Source organism: Empidonax traillii, unplaced genomic scaffold (genome assembly GCF_003031625.1).
Source record: "Empidonax traillii isolate 1590-97213 ecotype Southwest subspecies unplaced genomic scaffold, ASM303162v1 scaffold33:size3420811, whole genome shotgun sequence".
In the NCBI taxonomy this organism is placed as follows: domain Eukaryota; kingdom Metazoa; phylum Chordata; class Aves; order Passeriformes; family Tyrannidae; genus Empidonax; species Empidonax traillii.
This window is the reverse complement of record NW_020955226.1, coordinates 3,143,873-3,166,823: the sequence shown is the minus strand read 5'-3', so window position 1 is coordinate 3,166,823 and position 22,951 is coordinate 3,143,873. Positions and strand designations below refer to the sequence as shown.

Below are 22,951 nucleotides of genomic sequence, written 5' to 3'. Positions count from 1 at the left end.
CAGACCCCCGCCCTGCCCGGCGAGAGGTGAAGCGAAGCGGGGAAAGGCCCGAGCGGCCCCTTGCCCCTTGACTCCCGAGAGACGCACACCGAGGCCTCCCTCCGGGGCTCCGCTCCCCGCGCTTCCCCCGCCGCCGAGTTCCCGCAAACGCAGGCACCAACAACCCTGCGCCGCCGTCGCCTCCCCGTGGCCCGCCGGGTACTGTAGTTTTCGGGGGCGGAATCGCGCGGCGCGCCCGGACTTCACCTCCCTCCGCGGCTCCCTGGGCCCCGCAGCCGCCGCCGGGGCCCGCCGGGCTGGGGCGGCCGCGTGGGCCCCGCGGTGGGCGGCGGAGCGGGGCCGCGCCCGGGTCGGCAGCGCTGCGGCGTCGGCGAGCACCGCTCGGAGGAGCGGGCAGCAGGGAGGCGCTGCGCGGGGGTCAGGGAGAGGAGCGGGCGGGGCCGCCCGCCCGTACCCGCGGAGCCGCCCCCGGAGCTCTGCCCCGGCCGGTCTGGCACCTGCGGGCCGGTGGCACCGGCCATCAGCCCTTTTGGGTACGGCGGGGTGGGATGGAGCGTACCCGGACTTGGGGGGAAGGTTGGAAAGTTAGGGGATTTGTGTAACCCTGTTTAAGACTCCAAGGTCAACAGCAGCTTCTCAAGATGTATGATGCTCAATTTTTGTATTTTTAAAGCTACATCCTAAAAGTTGTCACAGTTATCAGTCTTGCCGGCAGAGCAGCTGAAGTCTGCGGAAAAACTTCTTTCCTTTGCTTGGCAGAGGGCAGGCGCCCACATGGGGTAATGCGGAAGTTGCTGATGTTTTGTGTGCTTTGTCCGTGTCTGTTCTTCAGGATCTCTGAGTGAAACCTTTAGTCTTCACTGATACTGTAAGCAAAGAGAGGGGCCTCTAATTTTCTGGTGCTCTACAGTTACTTCGTGAAGTGAGCTAAACACACTAACACGGTGGTTGCAGATGCTCCTTCAAAGACCTGGGTAGGAGATTAAGTGCATCCTGCCCAGTGGATCTGCAATACTGCCAGTGACTTCTGAGCTGACAGGGCAGGTTGCAGCTAAGCAAAGTTCATATGGACACCCAGAGTCTTGCAGGAATGTTCGTGAAGGAAGTTCTTCAATATAAATTGTAGACAGTAGTAAAATTCATATTGCTCTATCCCATTTCTCATCATCTTTAATAGAAGGAAAACATAGTTTGTGTTGAGACAAATCATCTTTTATTAGATAATACAGTTAAATATTCGATATTTTGTAGAAAATAGGAATAAAAACAGTTTAAGTGGTTGCATTTGGAGGTTTAGATGTATCTTCTCAGTGCATGTATATGTATTCATATACACAGTCACCACAGCTCCTTTTTTTTTTTTTTTTCCTCTCTTCTTTTTCCTTCTTCCTGTGTAAGCAGCAGCCAGCAGAGGGTGTGCAGGGTAACGGGGAACTCTTCTGTGATTCAAGTAAATGTTTTCAGAACATCAGCAGGGTTTGTCTCCCATTCTCTCTCTCCCTCTACCATTGTAGAAACTATTTCCTCTTTCCTCGGCTATTTTTGACAGGCTACCTGCCAGCTGGTGTAAGAACAGGCATTTCTCACTGAACATTTGTGTACATGTGATTACAATCGTATCTGGTGGGGTTGATTTGTTTGTTTTTATCTGCTTTGCTTTTTAACCAGTGCTAATTGTGTTGTCTGTATAGAAGTCAGAATAAATCAAAATAATTTTTCTTCTGTTTTTCTCTTCCTCTGGGGAGTCAGCGCTCTGCAGCAGTTTTACTGAAGTTGCTGTATGCCCACAGGGAGGTCTGCATCATTCCTGGTTATTATGCATGAGAAAGAAAAACAGTTGAAAATTTTAGATCCGCTGAGTTTGAAAAGTTGTGAAATATCCTATTGTTTCAAATGTGCATAATTTTTTGGGAGTATATAATTGAAAAACTAATCATGAAACCTCAAGAGGGCATGATTAGTCACTTGGTAGAATAGAATAGCATTAAGCGTTCAGTTGATGAATGAGTCTGGTTGACAGTAAAGTCGCCCCCATCCCCTTGGATTTGAAATATTAAGAAATATTAATATGTATGTATTTTAAAAATAACCACTGGTAATTCATAGTTATACCTTCTGTGTTACCATTATCTTGAAAATTTTTTTCCTTTGTGGCCATGATTGTCACCTGCATCTGTTTTGTGTAAGATGTTTTGAGTTTTGGTAGTGTTTGATGGTGATAAAGTAGATCAGCTGTGCTTTACACGAGAGTGTTGGGGATTAATGGTCAAATGTCTAGATAAGCTTCTAGGTGCCAAGAAAAAGTGACTGTATAAAGTTAATTGTTTCCAGAATACTTATCTGTCTAGGAATGTAACATAAGCTGCACATACTATTCCTAATATAGGCTAATTTTTTCTTTATAACAGGGACTCTACAAGTTGGCTTAGTGATTGAACATGGAAGAAGGTGTTAGATTTGTAGTTGGAGAGCGGTGAAATGTCAAAATATTTTCATCCAATAAGTTCATTAAATTACAGGTTATTTCTGTTCTTTTTGTTTTGTTTTTTCTTCTCTGACATTTTCCTCAGAACTGATATTTTTAAAGGATTTTAGTCATTGGTGAAGTGGTTTACGTATGTTTTGGGGTGTAATCCACCATTAAAAAAATTAAAACAGTTCCTTTCTCCTGTATCTTTATTTTTATCTCTGTGGGTGTGACTGCTCAAGGTTTTAATGCCAACATCAATTAGAAATGTATTCTTTCAGGTCTAGCTAGCAGTTGATGTGTATACATTCTTCTGCATGTCCACTTTTAAAAAGTATTGCTGAAGGTGCTGTGTTAGCTTGTTTGAAGAGAGGAGGAGTTTTAAGGCTGTTTCTTGAAATTTCTCAACTAAACTGATCTGTACTTGTAACAGTGACAAAATTATAAAGGATAAAAGGCAGTACTCCACAGGGAGAAAAAGTCTTCCATATTGCTTTTCATCATGGTTATGAATTGCATTGCTTCTTTAAAGTTTTTCTTTTTCTGAAAAATAGCTATGCTGCCACAAAATTTAGCCATTTTTAATGTAATTCAGTTTTGTGTTAATTTCGTTAAAGATGAAGGTTGAATTGCTTTGATTAATAAACAAACTAAAAGTATTCCTGACTGTGCCTTGGAACAAGGAAATAACTCCTAATTTTTTCAGACATTTCTTGCTGTCATGACTTCGAGGTATGATCATCTTACCTGACAAAGAAAGGGTGTTTGCATGTTTCGTTAACAAAAATCACTTAGAGAAACAACTGAGCAAGGACTTGCCTCTGAAAATGTTATTTAGGTTTCCAAGTAATTTAGATGCTTTTTGAACTTTTAGTAGCCAGGTTGTCCACTTATCTCACGATCTGTGGATCACTTTTAACTCTCAGGGATATACATGCACGTCTCCAAGGAGTTCATTTACATTTAACTCTGGATGCAATAGTAAATTTAACTTGCACACCTACCTCACTCTCCTTGCATTTTCAGATTTTATCAACTAAAATTGTTCCTTTACCACTCAAAGGATTACATTTTCATAGAAAGAGTTGCATATCTGGATTTTACTGATGCAAGATCATCTTAGTCATCTGACTATAATTGCCATCTGTGCATCTTTTCATGTTCTTATTGAGATATTTAGAAAGCCAAGAAAAATTATGTGACTAGCCTGGCAGCTGAATCATATTTCATGGTGAATATCAATGCTGGCACAGGAAATGCAAGATACTAACTCAGGTCTTTTTGAATGATTGAAGGAGGAAGAGGATTTGTAAACAGTTTGCAATGTAATAATGGAATCTTTATCCAGGCGTTTTTATGTAATTAAATTATAATAATTTTAGATCGTAGTTTGAGGTTTTGGAGGATTTTCTATTTGATTTTGTTTTCAAGAACATTCCCTTTGTGAAAATTACACATTTTGCAGAAATTGTCATAATGTCTTAATTTTCATGTCTCATAATAATTATTTCATTATATCCCATATATGTTAATAGTTATGCATTGTGTTATGAAAAATGCATACATATTTAAAAAATACAAAGCGTAAACAATTTGTAGTAAATGAAGTATAAACTGGAATTGTTTTAGTTGCTGAGCCACATATAAGAAAAGAAAGCCTTAATAAACTTGCTAACATTAGAAGTTCTGATTTTTTTAATAGGACAACATGGTTTATTTTCTCTGTATGGCAGTGCCCCCATATCCCAATAACATTGCGGTCTTATTAGCCAAAATTAACAATGGTTTTATTTGGCACTGACAACCATAAGGTAAACTTCATTTTATTTAATCTTTCACAAATAAAAAGAAATTTTAATCTTTTTTCCTTTTTTTTCCGGTAGGCTGAAAGCATGACTCATTCATAAGTACACCATAAATGAGAAATTATTCATTTAATTAGTGATTCCTTTGCCAGTCTTTGTAGTGATGTGTACAAATTAATAATTTTTGATTCGCAATATGAGACTTGTGATCAAATAGTACTATTTTCCTCAAGATCTTCATTTTGTAATCAATTTGCACAGAATGTTTTCTAGTAGTGTCTTGTACCTGTTCTTTTGTAACTACATTTTGTATTTCTAGTGCATTAAATTTGTATGTGTGGTTTTTACAGAAGCAGCACTCAAAAAAAAAAAAAAAGAAAAGGCAGAAAAAAATAGGACTAAGAATCATTTTGAAAGTCATGCAGAGCATTTGAAGGAAAAAAGAACAGAGGCACATTAGAGTAAAAGTAGTAATAGGAGGTATATTTCATTTTACTCATCTCGTAGAAAGCCTACATTAATGAGAAAATGAAAAAAAAAAAAAAAAGAAAATAAAAACCCAAGAAAAAATGCTGGTATGAGCTACACACACTTGTTATCGTTCATTATTTGAAATTTCATATTGTATGAAGAAATTCCAAGTAATGTAAAATATAGCTGTATAACGGAATTATACACGTAATAGAAAAATCTCAATCACCTTATAATTTGCATTGGTAGAAATTCAACATTTAAGACCCTTCATTTCAAAGAGAGCATTAAATAGGTATGGGAAATTTTGGAAGGTTTTCTGATGCGTGATGTTTACACTCTGAAAAATCTTTCATTTCCTATTTAAAAGCATAAAACCAGAGTCACAGATCTAGAATAAAATCTTTTGAAGATGATGAGTGAGGTGAAAAAGTCAATCTTGGTGACAGAATGTACCCACTTGAACAAGTGGTTTCTTTACTGATCATTTCTTGCTTGTCTTCCTAAAGGTACAATATCAGACCTGGGTTATTGTTTTAGCGTGTATTGCTTTTCTTTCCCCTGCTTGATAGGATTTTGAAATACCAAATAATTTGTCCTTCAATTGGTTTCATTCCAGCCTACTTTGGGATTTTTTGGGTTTTCAGTGCACTGAAGGGATGTTGCTTTTTTCTGAAAAGCATTTAAATTGAACTGTAGTAGATTATTATTACTAAAACTGATACTGGTGCTTGATGATTTGACCCGTTTCTCATGTAAGCGACATAAACAATTAAGTTACAGCAAAATTGTAATTTGAGTTAAATGTGTTTTCAGGTCTCTGAGCAAAATGAATTTCATTACAAGGCTTCCTGCTTTATGTCTGAGGAAAAGCAAGATGCAACACAGGCACCAAAGTAATAGACGACCAGCTGTTCCACTTGGATCACGGATTTTAACTGATCCTTCTAAGGTCTTTGAGCATAACATGTGGTGAGATGTTTCTTCAAGGCTGATTTTCATATAATTTCATCTACTGTTTACGATGAATAATGATGTGTCTGTGTATAAAACAAGGTACTGCCAGGAAAGACATGTAAAGGGGGCACCAGAGAATGCTTAGGATTGTCACAAGTAATTGGACACTTAACAAGTCCTCAGTGACTTCCATAAAAAGCTGCTGAGTAAACAGTCAAGGAATGAAATGCAAAATATTGTATAGATCAGTAATTAATTAAGAGACAGAAAGTGTAGTATTAAGATAGTCCATGTTATTCGTAATGGCAGAACGTTACTTGTTAGGTACAATAAGGTTACATCCTGAATTAGTGCCCTAGTCTAAAAATGACATCACCTTGAAAGGAACATGTAAATTATTCTTCTAAAGGTATACAGAAGATGTTACAGATCATTCAGCAGAGATTTCCATACAGTGTGCAATTATCAAAACAAGTAAATTGAATCTTAACATATATAAGCGATGTAACAGCAGAGAAGACATCAATGTGTAAATGTTAACAAGAATAAGAATTGTCCTTTTTTGCAACAGTGCGTCCCCATCTCTAAAAGGTATTTTTGTGATTAATGGGTGCTCAGAAAAGAGGGAGAATGCTGGTCAACACAGTGGGAAAAATTAGACTGAAAAGGCTAAGATTGTTTACCATGGAATGGAGATGAATACAAAACAGCAAGTAATACAGGAAGTGTTAGTAGGATAGAAGAATATCTAAATCTGTTTAGAAAGTAGAAGAATACCTACCTAACATATTGGGGAAACCAGGAATTTTTCTTCTATAGTTCATAACTTAAAACCAAGGAATATTTGATAAAAAGTAGTGAATTTAAAAACTATACAAGAAGTTACTTTCTACATAATTTTTAAGTGTATATTTTAATTGTGTCACTATTTTTGATAGCAAGGATTTAGCAAAATTAGAAAAAGGGACTGGAAGTGGCTAATAATAACCAATGGGGAACATAACATAGAAGTAACAGACAACATGTTTCAGACCTTAAGCTTACTTCATAGAACTAATCTACAATTCTTGCAGTTTCCTCAGAGGTATCCTCTGCTGTCAGCCATCAGAGGAGTTACTGGACAAGCTTGTGTTCTAAAATGAAGTTTGAACTTGCTGTTTGTTGTTTGCTTTTTGTTTGTTTGTTTTTTTTAATTGCTATTCTTTTTAGTAGTCCATTTTATTTGTTAATTAGTCCACTTTGCTTTTTAATCTAAATTATTTCAAGAGATTCTCTAATCAAATTCTGATTATTAAAAAGGTCTTAAAAATATGACACAGAAAATTGCCCTCTGGTTAATAAACTGGTATCTTTGTTACTCTTTTTAGTCTCTAAATTTGGACTTAACTGATAGGTAACTAGATCTGCCACCTATTAGTGTTTTCTAAATTAAGTGTCCCCAAGCCATGGTCCCCAACACTTGCCACTTACCACCTTAAGGCCATATTTGGAGTAAACTGTACTTCCGTACATTCCTTGGCCAAGAAAGCTGGAAGCTGGCTGATTATTGTGTTAAGAGTGTAAAGTTAATCTCTGTGTTTCATAAATGTATATGCAGTGTAGTTCTTCAACATATTCCAGGCTTAGTGCCTTCTGCTAGGTGGAAAAATCCTTTACCTGTGTAAATGCTGATTTAAATGTAGACTGTGTAATCAAGGTACGAAAAGATTTTAAAATCTTTTTTAATAAATCTTTTAGGAAAAGGCCATCCGTTTTCTGTAACATTGTATCTCAATGAAATTCAGTTTGGGGGTGGTTTTTCTGGTTGTTTGGGTTTGTTTTATTTTTTTTTATTTTTTTTTTATTATTTTTTTTTTTATTTCCTTGCAAAAAGCTGATCTTGTGTAGCTTCAGTTTTTCCTGCTAGCCTTGGGTGACAGTCTGATAGAGTTATCAAACTTTGATGCAGGTGGTTGGGATGGGTTGTGAAAATGAGAGTGAAAGAAACAGTGTTGTTCAGAAAATGGATCTGCAGATGAATCCGTGTAGCTCAGAAGGGAAAGCAGATGAAACTGAGTTTGAAGCAGAGGTATGTGGAAGTTGTGATGGTCTTGACAAACCAAGAACCTGGCTCTGAAGAGGTGTAGGTCCTTGCATCTGAAGCTCACTGAATTGGCAGGGTTCTCACTAGGGAGATAAGGGGGATTAGGATGAGTGGTGGTAGTGCTGAATAGATTCTGCAGGGTGAGCATAAGATATTCATCTTCTCTAGCATTGATGGATGATATCCTTTTGTTTTCCACTCATCATCTTTGGTACTTCATGCTTTGTCATTCTTTTTGTCTGTGTGTGAATTGGCAGAGAGCCAAGAGCTGCTACCATTGCTGCTAGACATACTAAGCAAATTAAATTTGAGAACTAATGCTTTAGATGTTTGCTGTGTTGCTTTTCTGTCATTTTGAGAGAGGAGTAATGAATGAGGCTAAACACGGGAGCAAAAAATGTCTGCTTCTATTCAGGTTAGTAATTGGCATAGTTTTCACGTTATCACAGAGATAATTAAACCCTGTGTTAGCAAACAAGTTAGTGGAAAAGGACTAAGTTGAATAAGCTGAACTGAAAGCAGCATTGTTTGATCTCATATCAGGCCTACTCGTGTTAACAGCTCCTGGTGTGGTTAAAATGGATATCTTGCTTTGCTGCTGTCAGTGTTCAGCTTAAAACACTTCTGTATTTAAACACTTTCATGTTTAGGATTGTCCTGTGTTCCTACCAGCTTGTATTGCCTCATTTGAAGCATCCAAACTATATAAATAGTTTGCATAAGAACCATGCTATGTCTCCTCTTTTGTAGATTTTGATCAGGAAGTGCTGCTGCAGTCATGTTGTTTGGGATCTACCATACAGAAATTTCTAGGAAGGAGCTAAAAGATCCTTCTTCAGCTTTATGAATTTCCAAGGAAGGAAAAAAGGGAAAAAAAGGTCATTGAAGATGGAAGGCTTCAGGCACCCTTAGGGGCTCTGACAGACACACAGTGATAGATTAAATTTGATCAGCTGAAGATTATACCAGAGCAAGTCATCCGTCAGAAGGGTTGGCTGTGAATTCTTGCCATCTGAATAGGCCTTGGTTTCAGCTTGCTGGAATAGGCAAGGTCAAAAAAGGTGATAGCAGTGAGGGAAGCAAGTCTTTCCAAGAGGATGACCGCCTAGCAATGCTTTTGGTCGTTCAGTTTATTCTGCTGCAGCACGTCTGTCAGAGCCATGACACTGCCCAGGAACATTGGGTATATGAACAAATACAGGAAGGGGAGAGGCAACGTGCTGGGGACAATAATGAGAAATATTTCAGTAGAGATGCGGAAATCAAGTCTGAGGCAAGCAGACAAATACATACCAATTAGTCTCCCACGATTAACAAAGAGGAACAGTGAAGGTCTAAGAATTAAATTACCTATATGTCACCAGGTACGGAACAGGAAGATGCTCATTAGCTTTTAGAGACAATCAGCTCTTCCCAAGTTGGCACCTTGTCTCTTTTCCCATAGTAACCAATGGAATTTTAGTCATGGGCTTTCAGTTAGTTGATTTCAGTAGGATTAGGATTTAATAGATTACTTGAATTATATTATCGAATTTAATCTGTTCAGACTGGATGATTTGGAGGGACAGCTGATTGGCTTTTAAGAATGGCCAGCAGCACATTTTTGGGCACTTCCCGTTGTGGCCTGATCCAAACACAGAATCTGCAGGGAAGGCAGTTTAGTCATCAGTGTCAGACCTGGGCTTGGTTCTGTGACCGTTTAATTGATTAACATAACATTTAGTTAACCACTTTACACAAATAGAGAGGGCATAAACTTTGGAACCATTGTAGCACTGCTTGTCTTTTCTTATGAATGTCTCATTGTTTTTTTTAAATGTTACCCGTCTCTAATCCCCAAATAAGTAAAATCCTGTTCATCAGTTCCGCTGGTTCCAGTGGTATAGGTGGGTTATGCTCACTGTGTCAGGAACAGCTGATTTCTTTGCTAAATGACCTTAGTTCTTCATCATAAACACTAGTAATGTGAGAAGTTGCTTTCACTCAAAAAAAAAAAACTATTTGAGACAATATAGCTAATTTGATACTGTTTTTCCTGGAAAAAAATATTATGGAAAATCCTATGAAAAAGCTTGTTCTTCATCTGCCTTTCTCAGGGACCACATGCAGTGGTCGCAAGAAGAAGAGGAGAGTGCCAAGAAAAAAGCAGCAGAGAACTCACTTGTGAAAGTTCAATGGGAAGATCAAGGTAAAAAATTCCTAAAGGCATGAAAATTCTTATTTTAATGCTGTTTATGAAAACATTTAAATTGCTTTAGAATCTAGGAACACCCTTTTTATTTCTACATTCTCTTGTCTAAATTTTCTTGTTTGGTTTGGGTTTTTTTCCCTTTGTTGCCTCAAAAGATCTCAAAGTGTGTTTTTCTAGCAATTCAGTTACTTATTTGAACAGTTTCACAGTTGGGGAGCAATAGGCTCTCTATAAAAGAAGTACATCAGTATGGTACTGTTGTTCTGACTCCTTTTGCAGTTCTTCAGAATAAAACTACTACACGAGCCTTTTACAGAATCAGAGGAATGAATTTGCATCCAGCTATGGTGCTGGGGATGAAAGTTCATGTACAATATTCAAATGCTTTTTAATGATCAGTAGACTATTTAGAGAGCTTGTGTTTGTGCATTGCACTGTATTTCAGTGAAGTGCCATGGAAGTTGCACTGGTCCCAACTGGTCCCACCTTGCTGTCTTTGCCAGGCTGAACTGGGAGTGCTTCAGGAGGCAGAGTGTTCACTTTGTGTGGAAGGTTGAGTTTGCACTGTAAATGATTAACGAAATTTGTGCCTGTCTTCAGATGGGAAATTTAATGTATTCTGAGTTTCTGAAGAGTGATAGCTCTAGGTTCAAACTTCAAACTAAACCATAGACTAAACTCTAAGGTAGTTATGTGTGCTAAAGCTGCAGTATCAACTTGATAAGATCATAGAAGTCTGGATTCTTAATTTGTTATAGTGTTAGAAAGATATTCTGAAAGCAAGTACTTGGATATCCTGGGCCTCAGTTTACTTAGCATGTCTTGAATCTGTCAAATTAGATAGTGTCATTATGATCCCGTGCTGAGTTTCATTGATATAACTAAGGCACATGTTGGAGTTTATTTGAATTACCTGAGAACGTGCCTTGAATTTGTGCCCTTCATCACCTTGAATGCTCTGGGATTGTCAGCCTGCCTTTTTCTGTTACCTCTCACATTTTTTATCTAAGTACAATGTTTGTTTTTCAAAAATTACATCTAATATTTTCCTTTGGTTTGTATAAAAAACTGAAAAAGAGCTCATAATTGAAAAGTAAGCTGTGTGACCATGTAGCTCGTGGAACCTTTAATTCTTCATCTACAATCAGTTAGAACTTAGTTTGTGCTGGTGAGAAATGGAATAATCAGGCATTTGTCTATTGCCAAGAAATACAAGAATCCAAGGACATTTCCTATGAATGCCCCTCTGTTTAGAATTTGAATAGGTAAGCAGTGCTGATAGTGTTCCTTCAGAAAGCTTCAGCTTCATTCTGCAAGTGGAAGTACATTTTGGCCTATTTGTGTAAACAATGAACCAGACCGAAGCTAACGAGCAGGTTCTTTGGGGGCCTTGAAAACTCCAGTATGGGGGAAAAGACAAGACAGATTTCAACAGTACTATTATATCACTAAAATAGAATAGTTCTGGTGAGCCTTTTTAAGGCAAGAGATGTTAAGTTGAATGAACTCATGATACTACTTTTAGGAATTTGATTTACTGATTAGTGTGTCTAGCTTCTTCTAAGGCATGCTTGCTAGTGTTGGAAGATTCTGTTAAGGAGAAACATCAATTGACAAAGTAAGGGATTTTTTTTTTTTTTTACTTGGAAGTTTATGTGTTTTTTAGTTTTGTCATTTTTACATGCTTTGGAAAATTTAGTAGGTAGACTACCTAAATATACAAAATGAAGCAAAAATGTGATAATAATACTGCATGCATAGCTATTACACAGTGGTGCAGGAGTGACCAGTGAAACGATGCAAAGTGAAGTGTTCTTTCACTTGAACCCATGTAATTCCATACTAATACAGTTTGAAAGGCTGACTTTTGGTATTGCTTTCTTTCATTTCTGAAATCTGGAAAACTTGATGTGAATTTAAGTACGGGGGTCTGAGCAGGCTTGTAGAAAAGTAATGACAGTAACAAGGGGTGATAATGATTTAAAAACCTTTTGACTGGAAGAGGTTTTTGTTTTTATACTGATGTTGAACAATCTATGAATGTGCAACTTACACTGCTGAAATCTGATATATACGACCTCAATCAACTGAACTTACATTATAAAAATGAACTTACATTATAACAAGTCTGTACAATTACTCTGCATGGCCGGGTCTTGCCCTTTAATAATACAATTGGATGTATTAAATGTTAATTTTAAAATATTATGCAGATTTCTAGGACAAGGCATACTGCCACCTCCTTCCCGCTTCCTACTGCCTGTCTGTGCCTCTAATAATAATTCTTGGGAAATAATATGATAAGATTTAAATGAGAGTAGTAGGAGAAATGCACCATATATTTACTCCGTGCATTTTTTATTGAAAAAATTAATGGGTCAGTGTGAGTGGGGACAAAATAAAAAAGGCAACACATTATATGATCTACAGTTTGCAAGAGATGTCAGAGGTAACAAGATAATTTTGTAAATGCTCGAGAATGAGGAGGAAGAAACCCAAGAAAAAAGATTTACTTTGGTACTTAGGGGGAATAAGGAAGGGAAAACCATCAACAAAAGAGACATTGAAAAAGCTGTAATTCTTATCTTTTTATCAGCCTGCCTTTGAAAGGGTTAGCTGCAGTCCAGTGGCTAGCACAATTAGTGCTGGTAAGAAGGAGGAAAGATCTTGTTCTGGAACTGAGAAAGAACAGGTTACAAAGTACATCCATAGAGTACATGGATGACTGGAAAAGCAGAAAAGAGAATATTTACTTTTTTAAAAAAGGGAGGTGGGAAAAAAAGAAGAGTCAGATAATTAGTTTCAGTTCCTGGAAAAATACTGGAAGAGTACATCCAGAGCTTGCAGACACTGGGTTTGAAAGAACAAAGGAGATGAATACTGGCCAACAAATATTTTTTCAAGAATAAATCATGTAAAATCAAGCTAATTTCCTTCTTGGAGAAGGTTACAAGCCCTGGGGATAAGGGAAAAACAGCAGACGTCCTGAAGTTTATCCTTAGTCAGGCTTCTGACTTGCTTTGTTTGACATTTTCATAAGCAAGTTAGGCAAGCGAGAGCTAATGAAACTGCTTTTGGGTGAGTGAATGCCTAGAGAGAGCCTTTCAGAACAGAAGGCTGTGCTGGGTGAGGACTGTTTTATTCTGTGTCCAGTTCTGCTTGGTATTTTCATTAGTGACCTCAGGAAATCGCAGTCTTGAAGATGATATTAAGTGAAGAGATGTTTCAAGTATGGTGAAGGACAGGATTAAGATTCAGAAAGATCTGGACAAATGGGGGAAAAAAAGAATTTGAAATATATAAGTTTGCTAAAAATAAATGCAGAATACTGCGCTTCGGAATAATTCCTTGAAAAAATACTAGACTCTGGAACAATTGGCTAGGTAGTCATTTTGCAGAAGAAGATCTGAGGGTTGTGGTGAATCACTAGCTGAATCAGCAGTGTCATGCTGTTGCAAAATGGCAAACTGGGAGTTATAAACAGGATTACAGCCTCTGAGCCTTGTAAAATACTCTTTTTGCTCTGCATTGATAATGCCTTTACCAGAATACAGCACTGAAAAGCAGTAAATCAGTTGGAAAGAATATAGAGAGGACAAATAAAAATTTTTAAAAGTCTAAAAATCGTGAGTTGTATTGAGAAAAGAAGAGAGATTTCTAGAATGAGGTTTAATGGGAGACATAGTAAAGCACTTCAAATATGTAAATAGGTGTCACAAAGAGAAAAGGGAGTAATCTCTGGTTTATGTACTTGGTTAATGGGACAAGAATCGCTGGACCTAATTACAATACAGAAATTAGAGTTAGGTAGTGGAAAAGATTTCTAACTACATTGAAAGTTAAGGACTGTAACATATTACTGAAGAGAGTTGTTAGACCTATATGAAAGGTGGTATTTTAAGAATAAGTTGGAGAGGTCTTTGTGGAGAAGGGGTGTGAATTCCCTGACTGAGTGAAATCCCTCCCTGTCCTATTCTTTTACATTCTAACATTCAGTTAGAATCTTTTGCGAATTAAAAGTTAGCACAAAGCTCTATTGTAAAACTCTGAAGTGTTGTGAAAGTAAGAAAGCCAGTATGTTCCTTCTGACTGTCTTGTTGAATGGTTAAGCATGAATTAGTGTCTATGTGCTATGCAGGAGCATCTCTCACTCATGTTCACAGAACTGGATTTCTACTTGCTGGGGCTTATTAAGAGGTAATTAGCTGCCAACAAATTTGCAATTGATCACAGAATTTCCTAAAATATAAAATTAATTTCCATTTAGTATTTTTTAAATAATTGAAAGGATGCATTGCTTTTATAATGTGAGACAAACAAAAGTTTGTCTAAGAATCTTGAGACTGCATGTTTTGGTGCTGCTGTATGTCACTGTATTAAAAAAAGTGATGCAGAAAGCCTGTCTGCCCCTTCCTAAGTGACATAAAATGTAATTAAACCTTCATAGGAATAATTTTGAGCACATATTAAGGTAAATCCAAAATCTGTATGTTTTAATATAAAAGTACAATCTGTGGAACTATGGATTTTTATGTATATTTGAGATCTAAATTCCATGTTGCTTTATTTTGTAGCTAAACTCATATTCACCAAGGTTTTGTTCTCTTTTAATTTCAGATAAATATGAAAGAGAAGCCAGTAAATATTGGAATGAATTTTACAAGACCCATAAAAATAACTTTTTCAAGGATCGTAATTGGCTATTTCTGGAATTTCCAGAAATTCTTCCAGAAGAAAAGAGACAAGAATTGAAAAGAGAAGAAAGATCTTCAGAACACAGGAAAATAAATAGTACCAACAGGTTTTCACACAAAAATGAAATGTTTGATGAAGGAGAAAAATACTGGAAGAAAAATTATGGAGGTGGTTCTACTGCTGTACAAGGATATGTATATAATAAAATCCAAGCAGAAACGCCTAGTGAAAATCCTCAGGGTAAAAACTATGGAGAAGAACTTGGCAGGCTAGAATCTTTCCCTGGTAGTGATGCCACTTACAGAATATTAGAGGTAATGCCCTGCAAAAGTTGTACTCATCATATAGAGCTCCACTTAATTGCTCAAAAATCTAATAAACATGCTTAGTAAGTATCAAGACAGTGAGCATTTAGTGTTTAACATACAACATTCATTTATGGCAGAAACTTTCACAGAAACCTAGCATGTGGACCTTGTTTTTCCTTTAAAGTTTCTCCCTAATACAACAGGACTAGATAATCAGATTCCACTGTCATTGGAAGTTGGGTTTCTGGTTTCCTAAGGAAACTTATATTGCTTTGTCTAAAAGCGCAAGTACTTGACGTATTCTTGCCAAATGGTGAAATTGGACAAGAATATTGCATTTTCTTATGCAGTTTGAGAGACAGATTCTCTCAACTTTAGAAAGACATTGAGGAGAAACATAAATAATTTGAGAACATAAATAATTTGAGAACTGTGGTATGAGCTGTTTAAACCTTTTCTGTCCAGCATACCTTCAACTTTAATGGGTCCTACGTGCCAACTAATTTAAGACAAAAATAACAAAAACAGTTATATTTACTCATTTATTTTAACTTTTTTTCTCTTCTGGTTTTAGGTTGGCTGTGGAGCTGGAAACAGTGTCTTTCCTATTTTGGAAGTTCTACGGTACGTAGTGTTGGATTTTCAAATATGAGAGTTGTATTCTCATCTTCTTCATTTTCTGCTAAATTTTGGTGCTAGACCAGTGCTGCAGAAAGTGTTGAGTGGATCATTTTACAGCCCTGAAATTCTTACTCTGTTCAGACCGCAGATAATGTTCGTAGCATCATATACATGATACTTCTCCTATTGCTTAACTCTGGTCTTGGGGAGACCGTATCTGCTGACAGAGTTTTGTCTTCAGGTTCATTCAGGTTGAATTCTTGTAGTTAATTTCAGACAGGCAAAATATTCTCTTGTCTTACATGTCACTGTAAAGCTTCTGAGTATCTCTTAAAAAGGCCAAAATCAGAGACAGTAGATAATGGCATGTGATCTACTGGAAAGAAGTCACGTTGTTCTGAATTGTCTGGTGTCCTTTGTCACGTTGCCTCAGGTTTTAGTGTCAGGGAAGGCACAAGTCCTGTATTGCATTACTTAATTCATTGAAACATCTTAATCCACTTAGCTTCCAGTTTTAGAAAGAGCTGTTATGACAGCTTGTCTTCCCATCCATGTAGGCAGGAAGGTTTTATTGGAAAGACTATGTATGTATCAAGGGTTGAAAGAGATTTCTTTTTAGTCCTGCCTTCAAGAGCTTGAGTACAGTACAATTCATTATTCTGTAACTGAATTTTTATTGCTAGTATCATCACTATGCAAAAACACTCCATTTTGCAGATATGGAAACACAGCAGGAGGAATTAAGGGATGCACCAGGGTCATCCACGAAACCTGTGTTAGCAATGCATCTTCATCCCACAGCAAATGCTTTACTTTAGACAGCATGTAATGAAAGGGGAGCCCTGTTTCATATGAAAACTTTGAAAAGTAGCACTGTATAGGAAAAGATACCCTGTAGCTGTATTAGAAAAGATGAGACAAACTTTTATGTTTTCCTCACAGGAGGCATTAGTCATAGATTGGCATTTCTGATAATTAAGAATCTACTCATTGGGTATTTTTCCTGGTGATCTTTATTCTTATGCAAATCCTTCAGTCAATCACATTGGTTGATACACTGAACAACTACCTCATTTGTCTTGTATATGACTGAGGGGAAACATCTCCTACCTTTTAGTAGGCCTGGCTTTATAGAACACTTGCTTTTACTCTGAATTTAATAATACAGAAATTACCTTTTATGTGCGTATAAAAAGAAGCCAATGTCAAGCATGAGTGTACCCTGGCTACAAAAAAATTTTTCATTTAGGTTTGTAATATAACTTTTAAATCTGCCTTCTCCTGTCTCCCTTAAAATTTAGGTTATGGCTTTTTAATGCAATGTGTCAGGAGAACACCATCCAGATCAATCTGTGTGTTTGTTTTAGGTTGACTTTCTACATAGCTCCGATTCTGCTCTTCAAAAAAAAAAAAGTAGTAACATTCTAAAATGTAAACTAGGAAATTAGTGTAACCTTTCCCAAGGGACTGGCTGGGTTCAGAGCCTGGCTGCTTCTCCTTATCTTTAATAAATAGCTAAAATCATCAATTCTCATGATGGGCACAGAGCTGATAAAGTGTTGCTCTGCAGTGAGCATGGAGTATATTTTGTTCCAGAATCATTCTCCTGTTGAGCCCTTGGAGAAGTCTAACTCAGCTGTGAGACCTTACAGGCACTGGCAGAGTTTGATTCCCTTCTAAAGAAGCCATCCGTCCAAAATCTCAAATATGTTTTTAAAATAAATTAATTGATCATGAGTTGATCATGAGGTCATCCCTCAGTGGGTTTTGAGTGGCTTGTTCAGTTTATATTAAGTGAATTTTTCAGAGGCGAAAAAACCCTCTTCCTAGAATTACTATTATCTGATGAATGGTACAAGGAAATTTGCAGCTGGCTTAGTCTTAGATGGGAAGGGAAGAAAAAACAGTGCTACAGGAAATTCTTATTCATCCTGGCTTACAAAACAAAAGGGATAATGGAGGGAAACAACCAAAACTACTTAATCTAATCAAAAGCACAGCGAGGTGACACATGGAAACCCAAACACCTACAGAACTGGATGATTTTTGCAATACTCCACCCCTGCCCAAATTATACTGCTAATTAAACTGCGTGCATGGGCTGATGATAGAGACTTAATGCAGCGCTTCTGTAAGAAAACGTGACCTATTAACGTGCATTTTTGCATTACAACACCAGGACATTGTCATCAGTCCTGACAGCCCTCTGTGACCTTCTTTCTTTTCCTTTTTGCTTCCTCCCTGACAAGGCTCTAATTCTTTTTATACTAACTGCCTGTTGGTATTCTTACAAATTTGTCTGCCCTGTTGGTTCATTACAACCTCTGTGGCTTTCCGTGTGCTAGACATCAATAAGGCATGCTCGATCAAACCTGTGGAGAACCCCAAAGGGCCCTCTGTAGTTCCATGAACACTGATGTAGACTTTCATCTTTTACAATAATAATTTTTTAACTGATGTTGGTTTTGTTTTCCTAGCAATACACCTGGAACCTTTCTATACTGTTGTGATTTTGCTTCAGGAGCAGTGGAGCTGGTAAAGGTAATTCATAGGCTCGCTTTAGAGTACCTTATAAGCCTGTAATTCAGGAGGCTGCCAGGAAGCCGTCTTCATGAAAAAGAATGTGATGGCTTTGACAACTTTTAACTGAAGTTTTCAATATTCCAAAGAACAAAGTCTTACTGTATGCAGAGAGGAATGAATACCATCAGTGAGCTTGCTTCTCAGCTTGAGTAAGATACTGGACAGAATAGGCTTTTATATGAGATGTTTTACAATGTGGAATAATTGAAGAAAAAAAGTTTCTTGAGTCACAGTAAACGTATTAACTACTACTGTTCTCTCTGTGCCCCTTTTCATCTTTTTCCTGACAGTCACATTCGTCCTACAATTCAGCCTGGTGTTCTGCCTTTGTTCATGATGTGTGTGATGATGCTTTACCCTATCCTTTTCCAGATGAGATCCTGGATGTCATTCTCCTTGTCTTTGTGCTCTCTACTATTCATCCTGACAGGTAAATGAAGACTAAAGGGCAAAGCAAATGGGTTAAATCTCTCTTTTCACTGGAGGTTTTCAAGAATAGCAAAAGAAGATGATGAATCTTTAATTTATTACTCAGTAAGCTACAGTATGTGTAAAACAAGGTATTTTAAATGCTGTTTTCCATTTTCTTCAAGAGAAAAGCCGGTCAGGCTAATTCATTAGTGAGTCTCCAGACTCCATCAAAATACAAGGAGTATATTGTAACTGAAAACCAACCCTATTAGAAGTGAGGGATTCAAAAACCCTGCAAATTAAAAACCTTACTAGTCTTCTAGAAGGAAGTTATTTTTAGTGATCAAAACCAACCATTCATGACTTAAGAGCTCACAATATGTTGATATAGACTTAGGTTGCTGATTTAGCCACATACAAATGCTTACAGGCAGGCCTTTTAAACCAAAGTACATCCAAAATTTTTTAACTTCTTTGGATTAAGAAAATTTGATCTAATTTTCATGTATACTGTTATGTTGGGTACTGTTAGCCTTTGCTAATGCCTCTCAATGTCTAATGCACCAAATTTGATGACTGTTAAGGCTGGCTGATTGTGAAAATGCCCTTTTTTAATGTGAAAAACGTAAAAGAGGGCATAAGTTGAACTGCTTGACTTTTCCTTTAACTGGATTATATGAAGGGAAATACATGCTGTTTGTGTGATAATACATTTACACTAAGAATGTCATTAAAATGGGCTTGGCAAACAGAACAGTATTTGCCTAAGTCTGAGAATTGTTTCTCTGCCTAAGTTACTAATGATTAGCTTTACAGAAAGCCTTTCCCATATATGATACTGCTCCTTCCTGTTTGTTCAGAGATGAGCACATGTCAAGCAAAGCCAGGGTCCAGATTTCAGAAACAATTCAAGCAGTAGACTTTAGACCTCTGTGACTGCCATGATGCTGCCAGGAAGAAATTGGAAAATAAGTGTTTCATTCAGTCAATCACTTTGCCTGTAGAAGCAGTGTTCAGGTGTTCTGTCAGAATTTCTGTATGTCTTTTCCTATGAGTCTTTTAAGAATGCGTTTGATGTTTTTTGTAGTTTGTTGGTTGGTTTTTTTCTCCTCAGGGCTGACATGGGAGCCTTTGTGTGCACATGGGAGCCTTTGTGTGCACATGTGTGTGTATACACACATAAAGATTTCCGTGTAATTATCTGAGTTGTGAGACCCACGTTCCAAAGTTTTGTTACTCTATTACTGCCATCTTGTAGAATTAAAATAACTGCATAAAGGAAAATGTGATCCAGATTCACCTTGCTCAGTATACATTTTTTCTGGAAACTTTGAAAGTGAGAAATGAAAAAGAAAACAAAGGGAACTGTGATGCAGAACTTACATACTTGGGAAAGATGGAAAGTGTATGTGAGAGGGACACAGTTATGTTCAGAAAATTGTTACTTTGTGATTTCTCTTCAGGCTGTTGTGCTTAGTTTTTGATAAGTGCTACTCTTGTAGTAAATTTTTAACACACTTTCGTTCTGCTAGAAGGCACCTCTAAGATTTAGTTACAGAATTGGAAGGTATTAAACTTTCTTCAAGCTGTATAATTAATATCTTCTAGTTCTGCTAGATGAGATTCCTCAAAGCACTTTCACTTTTTGTGCATGTACATTTTTTCCTTTGTGCACAAAAGTTTATATTGGCCAAGTCTGTAATTCTGGGCACAACTACCCATCTTGAAGTGTCTCTTATTCTTAGGTGGTGCTACCTTTTCTGTCTGTGGCAGCACACTTGGTTGCTTATTTTTGCAAATGTCACCAGTATCCCATCTATTTTCTAAGGATGCAAGGGGTTGTAAATAGGTTGGCTAAGCTACTGAAACCTGGAGGAATGTTGTTATTTCGAGACTATGGAAGATACGATACAGCTCAACTTCGGTTTAAAAAAGGTAATTCCTGAATGGCTTTGTAGTTCATTGTTTATTTTAACTCTTTTTGGGAAAAAAAAAAAAGTGACATGTCCTCTTTCATTGCTGTCCCAATTTCTTAGGTCATTGCTTGTCAGAAAATTTTTATGTACGAGGAGATGGAACCAGAGTATATTTCTTTACCAAAGGTATGGAAAGTTACACTTTCATAGAAAGCGTTAAATTTCTCTCAAGATTGAATTATAAAAGCTTATCTTTAAACAAAAATTTAAGAAAGGTTTTATTGGCTTTTTTTAATTCTCTGCTTTTAAAAAGACTGAAGCTAACTTTTGTAAGAAAATAATTTCCTTTATGTGTACGCTTGTTGTGTTTGGGGTCCTGCAAGATTGCTTAAAGACATCACTGGAAATTTCTCTTTATCTGAGCCTCCTGTGTCTAATGGTATGCTTAAATTTTGTTATTTAAATACGTACATGATTTCTCTCTTAAAATCAAGATAAACATGCTTGGAAAGAGAGTTTGTAGCAGTGCTCTGATGTTTTGTTTTGCCATATTGGCGAATCTGAACTGTGAGGCTGCTCTTTATGCAGGAGCTAAACTTCAGTTCCTGCTTATGGATATTATTGCTCTTTGCCTGTCCACTCACTTGGTTCAGCTGGCAGACAGCTTAGCCTGGTATATTGTGAAATTGTGAAAGTGGGCATCACAATACTTTTTTTTTCTTCTTCTTTTTACCCTCTGCATCCTACACTGTAAGCCATAGAGATGGATCAGGATTTATCCCAGCCTTAGTAATTTTAGAAGTGAGAAGAAAGATCTGGGATATATATAGAAAATCACTTGAATTTAAAGAGCCTTCTCAGGTTTTAAATGTCTTGTTTCATGTTTCCTCAAGAACAAAGAACCTTAAGGTTTTCCAGTGATGACTGACAAGAAGGAGCTAATTACATATATATATGTGTGTGTGTATATATATACACATATATATATATATATGTGTGTGTGTGTGTATATATATACACATATATATGTATATATATGTATATATATCTATATATACACATGTATATATTTAAGGCATAAAAGTCTGGGTTGTCATTTGCAGGTGCAATAACTTTTTCTGGATAACAGGTGAACAGTAACCAAATGGCATGCATTTGTTTACTAAACCCTGGCATATTGAACCTTCTGAAGAAAGGGTATCTACGGATACCATGAGTAATAACCAGTGTGGTTTGGGCCTCAATATAAGAATTTTTACTGCAATATAAATCAAGAGCTGTGAGAATGAATTTCTAATAAAAGACTTCATAGAGACAGTGTCCTTGATCTTTCAAATTGCAAAACAGATTTAGTTCCATCTTTGGTTGAACTGAAGGTTGTTAATTGCTACATTCTACAATTGACCTTTTTTTTTTTTTTAATTACAATAATTCTTCTTATGAAAAAATAGATGAGGTATGGAACATGTTCAACTTGGCTGGATTAACTGAAGTACAGAATTTAGTTGATCGGCGGTTACAAGTAAACAGGAAGAAAAAAGTGAAAATGCAGCGAGTTTGGATACAAAGCAAGTTCCAGAAACCGTTGCTGTCTCTGCATAATTCTGAAGAAACCACCAAAAGGCATCCTTATAAATAATTGCACTCTAGAAATGTAATACAGAAATGAACTCCAGAAACTGAAGCAAAATGGAGTACGTATATTTCCAGCAAACGTTGTGTTAGCCACTGAAAAGAATAAATATATTGAACTGAAAACGAAAACCTTTTCCCTGACTTTCTTTTCTTTGTAAATAAATATATGTGAGAAAGATCTGGGGAACGAGGTGGTGGGGGGATGGCCATTTCTCACTTCTGCTTTATATGTGCTATTCTGCTTCCTTGAATAGGAATAGTCAGTAAGTATATATCTCATTCTTGTTGAAATTCACAATATGTAAGAAGTTTTAGGCTGAAGCATGATTGTTTCAGAGATTTAGAGAATCTCTTCTCACTGTCACTACAGGCTGCACTGTGTCAGTTTCTAAGTCATGTGTTTTTTAACCACTATGTGTCTTGCAACTGTATTTCCTCTTTGGGGGGAAATTTCTTGGTGCATAAATAATGAAGACAAAATCTCTTTCTGATCTGCGTGTTAGTTATCACTCCACACTAACTGCATATGACACGCACACGTATCAGACTAGTCAGTGATTGGTGTCCTTCTCTGTGACTGACTTATGCTGCTGAAGTGTCCACTTTTCATCTACATGCTCATGAGGAACATTCCAAATTCAACTTTCTGTAACACCTTAGTGACACATATATTCTACTCAAAGTGCGTAGGTTGTAAGCTGAACATGTTTCATGTAGAAAAGAATTACCAGAATGCCAAAACAGTGCTGAAAAACATTATTAATATTTGTCTGGATAAATACAAACGTTGTTATGATATGTTAGATTT

General features: G+C 37.0%; 1 protein-coding gene across 4 annotated transcripts; it reads left to right on the top strand.

The window, feature by feature from the left end:
• Nucleotides 1-98: 98 nt before the first annotated feature.
• METTL8 (methyltransferase like 8) lies at nt 99-22,266 on the top strand. Of its 4 annotated transcripts, XM_027911595.1 has the most exons (11): nt 455-533; nt 5,560-5,715; nt 6,110-6,291; nt 9,880-9,971; nt 14,592-14,983; nt 15,552-15,601; nt 18,076-18,139; nt 18,472-18,611; nt 20,421-20,527; nt 20,629-20,694; nt 21,960-22,266. In XM_027911595.1, exons 4-11 carry the CDS (start codon nt 9,887-9,889, stop codon nt 22,145-22,147), a joined length of 1,092 nt encoding a protein of 363 aa, XP_027767396.1. In that variant the 5' UTR covers nt 455-533; nt 5,560-5,715; nt 6,110-6,291; nt 9,880-9,886; the 3' UTR covers nt 22,148-22,266. The 4 variants fall into 4 exon arrangements, with proteins under 4 accessions (XP_027767397.1, XP_027767396.1, XP_027767395.1 ...); XM_027911596.1 differs by lacking the exons at nt 455-533; nt 6,110-6,291 and adding an exon at nt 99-198; XM_027911594.1 differs by lacking the exons at nt 455-533; nt 6,110-6,291 and adding an exon at nt 4,170-4,278.
• Nucleotides 22,267-22,951: the final 685 nt, after the last annotated feature.